Source organism: Salvelinus fontinalis, chromosome 20, assembly GCF_029448725.1.
Source record: "Salvelinus fontinalis isolate EN_2023a chromosome 20, ASM2944872v1, whole genome shotgun sequence".
In the NCBI taxonomy this organism is placed as follows: Eukaryota; Metazoa; Chordata; class Actinopteri; order Salmoniformes; family Salmonidae; genus Salvelinus; species Salvelinus fontinalis.
Window position 1 is genome coordinate 32513613 of NC_074684.1, and position 14414 is coordinate 32528026.

The 14414-nt window shown below is 40.7% G+C and overlaps 1 protein-coding gene across 1 annotated transcript in view; it reads left to right on the forward strand.

Annotated features, from left to right (window-relative positions):
- Positions 1-13842, forward strand: part of LOC129817887 (kinesin-like protein KIF26A) — a 71124-nt gene extending 57282 nt beyond the window's left edge. Inside the window, exons 3-4 of the mRNA XM_055873486.1 lie at positions 13234-13698; positions 13825-13842. Of these exons, the coding sequence (XP_055729461.1) occupies positions 13234-13698; positions 13825-13842 (483 nt within the window). The remainder of the gene's footprint in view (positions 1-13233; positions 13699-13824) is intronic.
- The last annotated feature ends 572 nt before the right edge of the window (positions 13843-14414 follow it).

Genomic DNA, 14414 nt, shown 5'->3' on the forward strand with positions numbered 1-14414 from the left:
TGTCATTACAGTGCAGTGTCGTTACAGAGCAGTGTCATTACAGTGCAGTGTCTTTACAGTGCAGTGTCCTTACAGAGCAGTGTCCTTACAGTGCAGTGTCCTTACAGAGCAGTGTACTTACAGAGCAGTGTCCTTACAGAGCAGTGTCCTTACAATGCAGTATACTTACAGAGCAGTGTCCTTACAGAGCAGTGTCCTTACAGAGCAGTGTCCTTACTGTGCAGTGTACTTACAGTGCAGTGTCCTTACAGAGCAGTGTCATTACAGTGCAGTGTCCTTACAGAGCAGTGTCCTTCAGTGCAGTGTCCTTACAGAGCAGTGTACTTACAGAGCAGTGTCCTTACAGAGCAGTGTCCTTACAGTGCAGTGTTCTTACAGTGCAATGTTCTTACAGTGCAGTGTTCTTACAGCGCAGTGTTCTTACAGTGCAGTGTCCTTACAGAGCAGTGTTCTTACAGTGCAATGTTCTTACAGTGCAATGTTCTTACAGTGCAGTGTTCCTACAGAGCAGTGTTCTTACAGTGCAGTGTCCTTACAGAGCAGTGTTCTTACAGAGCAGTGTTCTTACAGTGCAGTGTCCTTACAGTGCAGTGTCCTTACAGCACAGTGTTCTTACAGAGCAGTGTTCTTACAGTGCAGTGTCCTTACAGTGCAGTGTCCTTACAGCACAGTGTTCTTACAGAGCAGTGTTCTTACAGAGCAGTGTTCTTACAGTGCAGTGTTCTTACAGTGCAGTGTCCTTACAGTGCAGTGTCCTTACAGTGCAGTGTTCTTACAGAGCATTGTCCTTACAGAGCAGTGTCCTTACAGTGCAGTGTTCTTACAGTGCAGTGTCCTTACAGAGCAGTGTTCTTACAGAGCAGTGTTCTTACAGTGCAGTGTCCTTACAGCGCAGTGTTCCTACAGAGCAGTGTCCTTACAGAGCAGTGTCCTTACAATGCAGTATACTTACAGAGCAGTGTCCTTACAGAGCAGTGTCCTTACAGAGCAGTGTCCTTACTGTGCAGTGTACTTACAGTGCAGTGTCCTTACAGAGCAGTGTCATTACAGTGCAGTGTCCTTACAGAGCAGTGTCCTTCAGTGCAGTGTCCTTACAGAGCAGTGTCCTTACAGAGCAGTGTACTTACAGAGCAGTGTCCTTACAGAGCAGTGTCCTTACAGTGCAGTGTTCTTACAGTGCAATGTTCTTACAGAGCAGTGTTCTTACAGCGCAGTGTTCTTACAGTGCAGTGTCCTTACAGCACAGTGTTCTTACAGAGCAGTGTTCTTACAGTGCAGTGTTCTTACAGTGCAGTGTCCTTACAGTGCAGTGTCCTTACAGTGCAGTGTTCTTACAGTGCAGTGTTCTTACAGTGCAGTGTCCTTACAGAGCAGTGTTCTTACAGCGCAGTGTTCTTACAGTGCAGTGTCCTTACAGTGCAGTGTTCCTACAGAGCAGTGTTCTTACAGTGCAGTGTTCTTACAGTGTAGTGTTCTTACAGAGCAGTGTCCTTACAGTGCAGTGTTCCTACAGAGCAGTGTTCTTACAGAGCAGTGTACTTACAGTGCAGTGTACTTACAGTGCAGTGTCCTTACAGAGCAGTGTCATTAGAGTGCAGTGTCCTTACAGTGCAGTGTCCTTACAGCGCAGTGTTCTTACAGTGTAGTGTTCTTACAGAGCAGTGTCCTTACAGTGCATCGTTCTTACAGTGCAGTGTCCTTACAGAGCAGTGTCATTAGAGTGCAGTGTCCTTACAGTGCAGTGTCCTTACAGCGCAGTGTTCTTACAGTGTAGTGTTCTTACAGAGCAGTGTTCTTACAGTGCATCGTTCTTACAGTGCAGTGTTCTTACAGAGCAGTGTACTTACAGTGCAGTGTCCTTACAGTGCAGTGTCCTTACAGAGCAGTGTTTACACAGGTGCAAATGTATTATATTTAGTCCATTTTGGGTGTGCTTTTTTGTTTGTTTACTTACTCCCTTTATTATTATGTATTGTAGATCATTGGTATATATTTTTTCCATCACCCTTTGCCATAATATTTAATTTTATGCATTTCATTTGCTGTGTATGATATTTAAATGTGTATTAACCTTTTTATAGGTTAATGCCTTGTGTGTTTAACAATGCAGTAAAAGCTGCAGGTTATTCTGTAGCCCTAGGTCTATGCAGCCTGGAAAGACAGAGCAACTGGAAAAACAACTTAGAAAGGGTAGAAAGAACTACCCAACAAATATCATTTAACCTTGAAGGGAATACTGGTAGGTAATCAAATTATATATCCATTAAGTCCAACTGAGTGAACATGCAATTACTTTTTAACCTACAGTTGTATCATGTATCCAAGGACATATTCGCAAATTGGCGATACACTAGGTTAGAATAAACGAGTGACTTTGCGATGCGGTAGAAGTGGATTTTGGATAATCTTTGTTCATTGAAGTGTCAACAGCCGACACAACTGCTGCTGGAACGCCCAACTGTCATCTGTGAATGAGAGAGGCTATTTGATTTACATTGTGAGAGAGTAGAGAGACCACTATGTTCGTCTCTGTTTAGTTAGTTTTGGAAAAGTTAAGTAGATAGCACGCTGAGGAACTTCTTCCCACGCTTGGAAAGGGTCCTTGCTCGCTCTCATGGGCCCACCTGTGTTTTTGGAGAGCAATACTGTCGTGAGAGAAATAAGAGCTGGTAAAAGACCTGGTAGGGCCGAGAATTTAAGGTAAAAAAAATTACTCAATTCTCTAATGTTCAGTTCAGTTTTAAAAGTTCGCTATTTGTTTTACTTGACATTGAATGCAGTGATATAAACTATATTTAAATTGGGTGGTTCGAGCCCTGAATGCTGATTGGCTGACAGCTGTGGTATATCAGACCATATACCATGGGTATGACAAACATTTATTTTTACTTCTCTAATTATGTTTGTAACCAGTTTATAATAGCAATAAGGCACCTCGGGGGTTTGTGGTATATGGCCAATATACCACGGCTAAGGGCTGTTGTGTTGTGCGTAAGAACAGCCGTTAGCTGTGGTATATTTGCCGTATGACACCCCCCCTCGGGCCTCATTGCTTAAGTGTACTTAGTTATCCATGTTCAAACATGTTATAAATTACATTTTGGTGGGAAATGATCCTTCCACGTGCTGAACCATATGCACTGCCATGTGCAATAACGATCACAGTTGAATGCAATCCTAGTATAAAGGCCTATGGCTCTATACATGTAAATAAATGTGTATATGTGTATATAAATGTGTATATGTGTTTATGAATGTGTGTGTGTGTATATATATATATATATATAGTTGAAGTTGGAAGTTTACATACACCTTAGCCAAATACATTTAATCTCAGTTTTTCACGGTTGGGATGGTGTTCTTCGGCCTGCAAGCCTCCCCCTTTTCCTCCCAAACAAAATGATGGTCATTCTGGCTATTTTTGTTTCACCGGACCACAGGACATCTCTCCAAAAAGTCCCATCTTTGTCCCCATGTGCAGTTGCAAATTGTAGTCTGGCTTTTTTATGGCTGATTTGGAGCAGTGGCTTCTTCCTTGCTGATCGGGCTTTCCAGGTTATGTCGATATATGACTTGTTTTACTGTGGATATAGATACTTCTGTACTTGTTTCCTCCAGCATCTTCACAAGGTCCTTTGCTGTTGTTCTGGGATTGATTTGCACTTTTCGCACCAAAGCACGCTCATCCCTAGGAGACAAAACACATCTCCTTCCTGAGCGGTATGACAGCTGCGTGGTCCCATGTCGTTTATACTTGAGTACTAATGTTTCTACAGATAAGCGTGGTACCTTCAGGCATTTGGAAATTGCTCCCAAGGATGAACCAGACTTGTGGAGGTCTACACATTTTCTTCTGAGGTCTTGGCTGATTTCTTTTGATTTCCCCATGATGTCAAGCAAAGAGGCACTGAGTTTGAAGGTCGGCCTTGAAATACATCCACAGGTACACCTCTAGTTGACTCAAATGATGTTACTTAGCCTATTAGAAGCTTCTAAAGCATGACATCATTTTCTGGAATTTTCCAAGCTGTTTAAAGGCACAGTCAAATTAGTGTATGTAAACTTCTGACCCACTGGAATTGTGATACAGTGAATTATAAGTGAAATAATCTGTCTGTAAACAATTGTTGGAAAAATAACTTGTGTCATGCACAAAGTAGATGTTCTAACCGACTTGCCAAAACTATAGTTTGTTAACAAGACATTTGTGGAGTGGTTGAAAAACGAGTTTTAATGACTCCAACCTAAGTGTATGTAAACATCCGACTTCAACTGTACGTACTGTTTATGCATGTGTTGTGTTTTTTTACAAATGATATGTTTCTATAACAAGGACTATATCTTCTTATGGCTGCAGTCCCGATAACTGGACCGATATGACAACAGCCAGTCCAAGTGCAGGGCGCCAAATTCAAAAAACAGAAATCTCATAATCAAAATTCTTCAGACATTCATGTGTCTTATATCATTTTAAAGGTAATCTTGTTGTTAATCCCACCAAAGTGTCCGATTTCAAATAGGCTTTTCAGCGAAAGCACTACAAACGATTAGGTCACCACAAAACAACAATAATCACAGCCATTTTTCCAAGCTAAAGATAGCTTCACAAAAACCAGAATAGAGATAAAATGAATCACTAACCTTCGATTATTTTCATCAGATGACACTCATAGGACTTCATGTTACACAATACATGCATGTTTTGTTTGATTAAATTCATATTTATATAAAAAAATCTGAGTTTACATTGAGGCTACAAGATTCACTAAATGCAAAAACATCAAGTGACTTTGCATAGCCCATCGTTTCAACAGAAATACTCATCATAATATAGATGATAATACAAGTTATACACATTGAATTATAGATATACCTCTCCTTAATGCAACTGCTATTTCAGATTTCCCAAAAACTTTACGGAAAAAGAATTGCACGCTATAATCTGAGACGGCGCTCAAAAAACAGCATACCACAGCTGCAAAGATGGCGTCACTATAAACAATAAAATACATGATAAATATTCGAATATTTGATGATCTAGATCAGAAAGCACACCAGGAATCCCAGGTCCACAATAAATGTTTGTTTTGTTCGAAGAAATCCGTTATTTATGTCCAAATACCTTCTTTTGTTAGCGCGTATGGTTTACATATCCAAACGCTAATTCTGGTCAACGTTATATCGGACAAAAACTTCAAAATGTGATATTACCGGTTGAAGAAACATTTCAAACTAAGTACTGAATCAATCATTAGGATGTTTTTAACATATAGCTTCAATAAAGTTCCAACCGGAGTATTCGTTCTTGTCTGCGTGAGCAATGGAACGTCAGTGTCTTGCATGAAGAAAAGGCATGATCAGGAAATGGCTACTTGATTGACACCTGACTGATTCTGCTCTCATTCTCTCCCACAACATCATAGAAGTCTCATTGGAATTTCTATTGATTGCTGACATCTAGTGGAACCCCTAGCCAGTGCAACATCATTCATAACTCAATTGGATTTCTTAAGGGACTCTGGTGAATACAGACAAGCTCAGATTTCTGACTTCCTGTTTTGATTTCAACTCAGGATTTTGCCTGCCAATATGAGTTCTGTTAATCTCACAGACATAATTCAAACAGTTTTAGAAACTTTAGAGTGTTTTCTATCCAATGCTAATAATAATATGCAAATATTAGGAACTATGACTGAGGAGCAGGCCGTTTGATATGGGCACCTTTCATCCAAGCTACTCAATACTGCCCCTTCAGCCATAAGAATATATCTTTAGCCACTATGTGATGGAAAAATGTGATCAAACTTTAGAAAAAGTAGAGCAAGTATTATTGTACATTTGTATAACTTTTACATATAGGTTATTCAGTTGTAAAGACAGCTCTCCAATCAAAATGTTTCCATGCTCTTTATCAATATTCAATATGCTACTGGTATTTATATTTCATACTTTCATTTTGTTTATAACCAATTGACCCCCCCAAAAAATGTATGTATTGATTTTTGGGGGAAGAATGTATTTGGGCTTTGTGTGGTATAAGATAGGGCTATTACTTTGGTTTCCTGACCTCCATCTCTACATCTGATAAAACATGCAAAAGGTCATTCTGTTGGCCTCACAGTAGGCCAAGCTCTCTCAGTACCTGTGGGAAAGTAAGGGGCAAGGAGGTTAGAAGTCGCACAGACTCCAGCTGGTCCACTGTAGAACCACTGCACCCTCATAGGCGGCTGTATGGTACCAGGGGCCAATTTAGAAAGAATAGTCACGTCTGTCTCAACAGTTTCTCAAGCATTAGGAGAAGGAAGAAAGGGGAAACACCATTGTTTTGTTGTTTAAACACACTGGGCATCGACTGTTAACGACGCGGTACCCGTATTTGTATGTGTAGGCGTTAGGAGTTTAAGAAAACATGGCTGCATTGTGTGGCTAGTTAACGGCTTAACTCAACAGGCTGTGGTAGGAAGTCCATAAACTGAGCAGGAGACACACTTGTGTGAGAAAGTATAGATTAGAATTTGCTGCTGTATAGTGTAGACCTACTATTTCCCCTCTGGTCTGTTTGTAAAGAGAAGGAAGAGGACAGAATGCAGAGAACATGAAGACTGGGATGGAATGTATGTTGGAAACTGTAGTCTTCTCTTAGTCCCTGTCATATCACTGTGATCAGAAACATCTCTTTGTCCCCTATCATATAACTGTAGTCAGAAACCTATACAGTTTACATACAGTATTTGTATGCATGTCTGAGCATAACTTTCAATACTGTTTGAACACAGGTGTATTCTCCTCAGAGAGATCTATAAAGTGAAGCCACTCCTAACCCAGGTGACAGTACTGCAGCTCTCATTCTCTACACAGTTGACACTGTCATCAATAACCATGTTTTATTCTCCCCTGGTTGTTTTACAAGTTAAGTCCCATGGTGTAAATTCATTAAGGACGCTTCCTCTAGAAGGCATAGAAATGGGATTATTTCAAGAGGTGTACTCTGCTAATAACTATCCTTTCAATATTAGTGTGATATTAGAATGATAATATTGGACTGTCTTGTGTCAGTTCAAATGTGTAAACCATGTTTCAGCACCGCCACCGTTGACAGCGTCACTGACACTTGTTGAACAACGTCACTCACGTCTTTGGTATCCCTTCAAACAGATGTACAATATTACACCTTTATCCTCACCTCTTAACAGACTCCACAGTCTGTCTCTTTCAATGGGCCTTGAGACAAAGGCAATGATGAGCAGGTTTGGGGTTGTAAACTATCGCAATGTTCCCAACAAAAGCCTCTTGTCTGGAGCGTTTCCAAAGTGTGCCTGGCTACTGCCACCCGGGTCTGGGTCAATAGGCATGCAGGGCCCAGCGCACGGAGTAGAGACATGGAGATATGCTCCCATTCAAAGGCATTGACTCATTACAAAGGGAGGTCACAACCCTGCTCTTTCTCCTGGCAAAGGACTCCGACATCCATTTTGACAGTAGGAACCACAGCCAACAGCATGCTCTTAAATCTCTGGACGAAGTGAGAAGACCTTCCAATGGTATTGTTTTTGGGCCTGCTCTACACAAGTGGGTATTGATGAGTCAGGGGGGAGGGTGGATGGTCTTTGAGAGACTCTGGGTCTTACCGGGAGCTTATATCTGTGTGCAGGACTTTTAGAAGCTCGACAGCTGTTAAAACGTAGATTATAGACTGACAAAAGCCAGACCGTTTTGTATCATTGTTACGGGAAATGCTTGTTATGCATTACCATACAGACACACCAGTGCTTGTTATGCATTACCATAACGACACACCAGTGCTTGTTATGCATTACCATACAGACACACCAGTGCTTGTTATGCATTACCATACAGACACACCAGTGCTTGTTATGCATTACCATACAGACACACCAGTGCTTGTTATGCATTACCATACAGACACACCAGTGCTTGTTATGCATTACCATACAGACACACAAGAACTGATATACAAGAATTTGAGTCCAGACTCCAGACAGAAGGCAATAACTAACTCAATTTGCCTTCTTTTTAGTTTGGGTCCCATTGTATTTGGTTTCTCATCCACCAGTCGTGTCTCGTGTGATAAGGCTGTCTCTTTCAGAAGAACCACTCATTCCTCTGGCATGACATTGTGCACAAAAACACGAGAGACATTCTCAATAATGGTAATTTTTTTTTTAGCCCAAAAAGTTATCAAAGTCAGATAACGAACAGGTTGTTGGAACGCAGAGCTCCCTGGAGCTTTGAATAGATTGCAGCATCTGGCAAAGCCTGTCCACCAGACCCCAACCCCCTGTCAGCCCACTCCCATGCTCCGCTGCCCCAGACAAAAGCACTCAATCACCGAGCACTGTTGCTGAGGATGGCTCTTTCTGCTCCTGACCTCCGGCTCACTCCAACACAACATAAACATCAGTGACATATAGGAGGGGAACTCCCGCTCCCGCCCCTGCACCCACGCCTGAGACACAACCGCAGGCAGGGCCAAGCGCAGTTTATTACCAACCTTAAATCAACTTTTATACAATGTCCAGTCCGAGGATAGAGGAGTTGTGCATTGTGTTGTTGAGGTACTGCGAGCAGCTGTCGTGAGTTCAGTGTGCGTTCAAGTTCGCTCAGATGTGGGAGTCACTGTTCAGAATCAGGACTTTTTGGGAAGGTGTTTGAATAATGATTTGAAAGGGAAACATTTCACTCACAGTGTTTGAGTGTTGGTGATGGTAATAGATGTGTTCAGCTGCGTTTATTTCCTTTATAAAAGGTGTCTAGCGATGAGTTCAGTAATCTATCCCTCATGAGTACTCAACAACCTGTTGTGTTGATATTACTAGACATTGTTGAACTACCCTATTCTGTAAAAAGATGTTCTCAATCAGATGTTATTAAGGTAGTACAGTACAGCGGGTGTGTTTCAGGTCTTTCTCTTGGCTCACATTCATATTTACCCCTGCAGATATCTTACACCACCCATCAAGGAAGGAAACCTTTGAGCAAAAAGTCTTTGTTGCGTGTTCTATCCTTTCTCTCTGCCTCATCCTATCTTTTCTGCTAAGGAGGGATTCTTTTTTTACCGATCTGAGCCCTTAGGTAGGCTCTAAATGTCTTGGTCTGAACAGTTTTCTGTTAGAGTAACGTCCTTTAGTGATGTGCGGGTCAGATGTTTGTTCACCTTCACTTGCCCGCCTTTACTATTAACCATCTGCAGATATAGAAAATGCGGTGTACAGTCAGAGATGGCGGAGAGATTTTTTGACAGACTTTTAGGTCTATGTCTCTGCTTATGGTTTCCAACATTTTGGTTAGTCAACTTCTCTATAATTAGATACATCAAATACATTTGTATTGGTCACGTACACATATTTTGCAGATGTTATTGTGGGTGTAACAAAATGATTATGTTCCTAGCTCCAACAGTGCAGTAATACCTAAACAATACAAATATTATTTTTTTTAAAGAAAAATAAAGGAATTAAGAAATTTTGAAATATTAGAACGAGCAATATAAGTATGTATATGATGGTGTGTATAGACATTAGTATTATTATATTAATAAAAAAAAGGTGAGTACAGCAGTAGTTATATAGGATGAGCCTTGACTCTAATACAGTATATACAGAGCCTTCAGAAAGTATCCCCTTCACCTTTTCCACATTTTGTTGTGTTACAGCCTGAATGTAAAATTAATTAAGTTGAGATGTTGTGTCATTGTCCTACACACAATATCCCATAATGGCAAAGTAAAATTATATATATATATATTTTTTAAACAAATGTATTAAAAATGAAAAGCTGAAATGTCTTGAGTCAATAAGTAATCAACCCCTTTCTTATGGCAAGCCTAGATAAGTTCAGGAGTAAATATTTTCTTAACAAGGGCACCTATTGGTAGATGGGTAAAAAAAAGCAGACATTGAATATCCCTTTGAGCATGGGGAAGTTATTAATTACACTTTGGATGGTGTATCAATACAGCCAGTCACTACAAAGTTACAGGCTTCCTTCCTAACTCAGTTGCCGGAGAGGAAGGAAACCGCTCAGGGATTTCACAGTGAGGCCAATGGTTAATTTAAAACAGTTACAGATTTGACTGTGATGGCTGTGATAGGAGAAAACTGAGGATGGATCAACAACATTGTAGTTACTCCACAATGCTAATCTAAATGACAGAGTGGAAGCCTGTATAGAATAAAAATATTCCAAAACATGCATCCTGTATGCAATAAGGCACTAAAGTAAAACTGCAATAAATTTGGCAAAGAAATTCAGTTTATGTCCTTAACACACAGAGTTATGTTTGGGGGAAATCCAATACAACACATCACTGAGTACCACTCTTGTCACGTGTGCTCCCTCTCCTGCCTAGGTCACCAGGCTCCTCGTTAGGGCGCACACCTGTCACCAGCGTTAGGCGCATAATGACATTCACTTGGACTCCATCACCTCCTTGATAACCTACCCTATATATGTCACTCCCTTTGGTTTCTTCCCTAGTCGTCATTGTTTCTGTTCCTGTGTCAGTTCTGTGTGTTATTCGTGTTTTCTTGTTTTGTGTTATTTTACATTTATTATTAAAACACTCACACACTGAACTTGCTTCCTGACTCTCAGCGCACATCATTACAACTCTTCATATTTTCAAGCATGGCGTTGGCTGCATCATGTTATGGGTATTCTTATCATCGGCAAGGACTAGGGAGTGTTTTAGGATAAAAAATAAATGGAATAGAGCTAAGCACAGGCAAAATCCTAGAGGAAAACTTGGTTCAGTCTGTTTTCCAACAGACACTGGGAGACAAATTCACATTTCAGCAGGACAATAACCTAAAACACAAGGCCAGATATACACTGGAGTTGATTAGCAAGATGGCATTGAATGTTCCTGAGTGGCCTAGTTACAATTTTGACTGAAATCGTCTTGAAAATCTATGGCAAGTCTTGCAAATGGCTGTCTAGCAATGATCAACAACCAACTTGACAGATCTTGAAGAATTCTTTAAAGAATAATGTGCAAATATTGTACAATCCAGGTGTGCAAAGATCTTAGAGACTTACCCAGGAAGACTCACAGATGTTATCGCTGCCAAAGGTGATTCTAACTCTATGTATTGACTCAGGGGTGTGAATACTTTTGTAAATTAGATATTTTTTTATTTCATTTTCAATAAATTTGCAAGCATTTCTAAAAACATGTTTTCACTTTGTCATGATGGGCTATTGTGTGTAGATGGGTGAGAAACATGTATTTTATACGTTTTGATTTCAGGCTGTAACACAACAAAATGTGGCATAAGTCAAGGGGTATGAATACTTTCTGAAGGCACTGTACTATATTTTGTATTTATTTATTTTACCTTTATTTAACTAGGCAAGTCAGTTAAGAACAAATTCTTATTTTCAATGACGGCCTAGGAACAGTGGGTTAACTGCCTTGTCTAGGGGCAGAATGACAGATTTTTACCTTGTCAGCTCAGGGATTCGATCTTGCAACCTTTCGGTTACTAGTCCAATGCATACTGTATGAAGTGGGTAAAGCAGTATGTAAACATTATTAAAGTGTCCAGTGTTAAATGACTATGCACAAAGGGAAGCAGTCCCTAAGGTGCAGGGCTGAGTACCGGGTGGTAGCCGGCAACTACAGTGCATTCAGAAAGTATTCAGACCCCTTGACTTTTTCCACATTTTGTTACGTTACAGCCCTGTTCTAAAATTGATTAAATTATTTGATTTCCTCATCAATCTACACATAATACCCCATAATAACAAAGGGAAAAACAGGTTTTTAGAAATGTTAGAAAATGTATTACAAATAAAAAACAGAAATACCTTATTTACACAAGGTTTCAGTGCAAAAATTCAGGGCTTGCTGCTTCTCTTCTGTTAATACTTCTTGCCCTAGAAGACTAAATGAACCCTTGCTCACCAGAATAATGTCATAAATCAATAGAATGAATGTTTCAATCTAGTTGAAATCTGTAAAGTTTTATCTTTCATCTCTGCTTCTCTCGGGCAGCAAAGATGTTTAGGGACCGGGAAGAAAATTAAATAACTCAAAAAATTACATCAGTTTGACCGGTTTTAAGGAAATAAAAGCTGTGAAAACTACCCAAAAAGTACATTTAAGTGGCTAAAATACTATCAGCTTTTATGATGCAGATTAAGATAGTGCCTTTACAGACAGTCCGTAACCGTGGTTGAAATACTATCAGCTTTTATGATGCAGATTAAGGGTAGCACCTTTACAGACGGTCCCTAACCGCACATTCAATTCTCTCAAGATGCTGAATTAAATCAATTATATTTCTCCACTCCTTTTCCCGAGTTAAAATGTAGATTTGGTACATAATTTCACTGCAAGAAATACTTAATTCTGCAGGAGTTAATATTATATTAGACTATGTGAGAGGTTACAGTCAGCGTCAAGATTTCAGTTCGGCTACTATTCCATTCAACCCATCTGAACAGTACAGTTCCGTTGACGCGTCATTTTGAAGTCCTCCTCTTCTATTTTACCACTTCACCAAATATTTCCCAAACATTAGGCTACTGTTCTAGCCCTCCCTTCAATTTATTTTAAACTCTCTATTTCGCAGCTTTTCTCTTATTGAATTAAACTCTTTTTTCCTTTTTGCCTCAGTGGATCAACGTAAACTTTTTCTGCCCCAAATTATTTGGCAATTGCCATGTATTTGGTGCGCTACAGTTAGGCCTTAAAACTTAGACTACGCACAGATAAAAATAATGAAAGAAAAACCTCAATGTAGCCTATAGATATGAATTGAACAAGAATTGTACATTTATGGATTTTCAATGCATTGTTTTCTCTAAATATTTCATGACCCATATCCACGGGGACTGCAGGTTATGACTCAACCCGCGCATCACTAACATCCTTATACAGCTGTTTCCTGAAGCTATGTTGTATTCGTTGAGACTCTTGGATACCCATCTTTCATTGAGTTGATCAGTGGATATGGTAGTCATGACTACCCTAGCTCTTGATGGTGTGCACTCCTCTGTGATGGTATCCGCCTGGAGCCTGTGTGTGTCTGCTTACATGTATGTAGGCTATGTAATGTGTTTGTCTTTTAATAGAATACTGCAATATATGTTTTCGAATAAGTAGCAGTATGGCATATCAGAGATAAGAGAAATGGTTAGATCTTGTACAAACCTGAATATTTGAGATCTGACTCGTGGGTTGACTCTAATCTCGTTGTTTCTCCATAGGACCCGGGATTCGCCGTGTTCCTGTTTGACAAGCTCCAGCACCTCCAGTGTCCCCATAGGGGCCCGTATGCTAGAGAGGACAGCACCTGCCAGGTCTGTGGCACTGCCCTTCACCAACTGAGACGCCTGGCCCTGCAGAAAGCCTTGGGCCTACCCGGAGACATGCCCGACCTGCATCCTGGAGCCTTCTCCTCAGGGCTGACCCCCAGCCCTGCTGCCCACAGCGTGGTCACCCTACCCTGCCAGGACTGGTCCATGGAGGACTCGCCAGCCAAGCAGCCACCCAGGTTCTATGATCAGATTCCTGGGGAAAGGTTCAGGGGGGGACTCCAGGGTTGGGGTGGGATCCAGAGCAGCTACATGGGAGGGTCCAAGTCCACGGTGACTCCTATACCACAGCACTTTCTGGAGGGAGTGTGGAGAGTCTCTCGTGTCAGGAGGGATCATCATCCTCATTCTGCTGTGGTAAGTTCATATTCTCTTTTGTTTTCTTTAGGTTAGAGTATTTTGGGCTAGACTTCATTCATACAGTTTCGGTCTTTTAAACATTCTGAAATGTATTCAGACCTGTGTTTGTCTTTCGTCTGAAAGCTACCTAGCAACACCTAGCAAAGCCGAAATGCATAGTTTTTTTGGCAAAAAAAGACACCTTGAATTTGTCCTCCATTTTCATTTAAGAATGGCTACCATTTTCATTCACTTTGGTTAGTGCTGCACAGTAACACTTCTACTTTTTTATACTCCATGTGCTATTACTAAACCATTCAGGTCTGAGAAAAGACCTTGGTTTTGCTGTTACCTTGGCAACGCAGAACAATTTGAATTGCTGTGACTCTAGAAAGAGTTAGGAGTTGTGACCAGAGTCAACGGGAAAGGACTTATTTCTCCATCCATGGCTTCTGTTAGGAGTTTGGTTGCCAAGCATGACATTGCCATCTCTCTGGAATAGTGTGTATTTGACTGAAACTACTGTAGTTTATGTATTTTTTTCAGGCCACTTATTTATTAGGCTTCATTAAACGACCCAGTGTCAATTTTATGGCTGGCCCTATAATCATATCATCATGATTCGCACTCCTAGTTCAAGGCTGAGGTGTCTTGAATACCACTCCAGTTAAGTGGCATGACAGGGCTGCCACCACAGGGGGCCTTCATCTCCCTGAATGAGATGTCACCCTCTG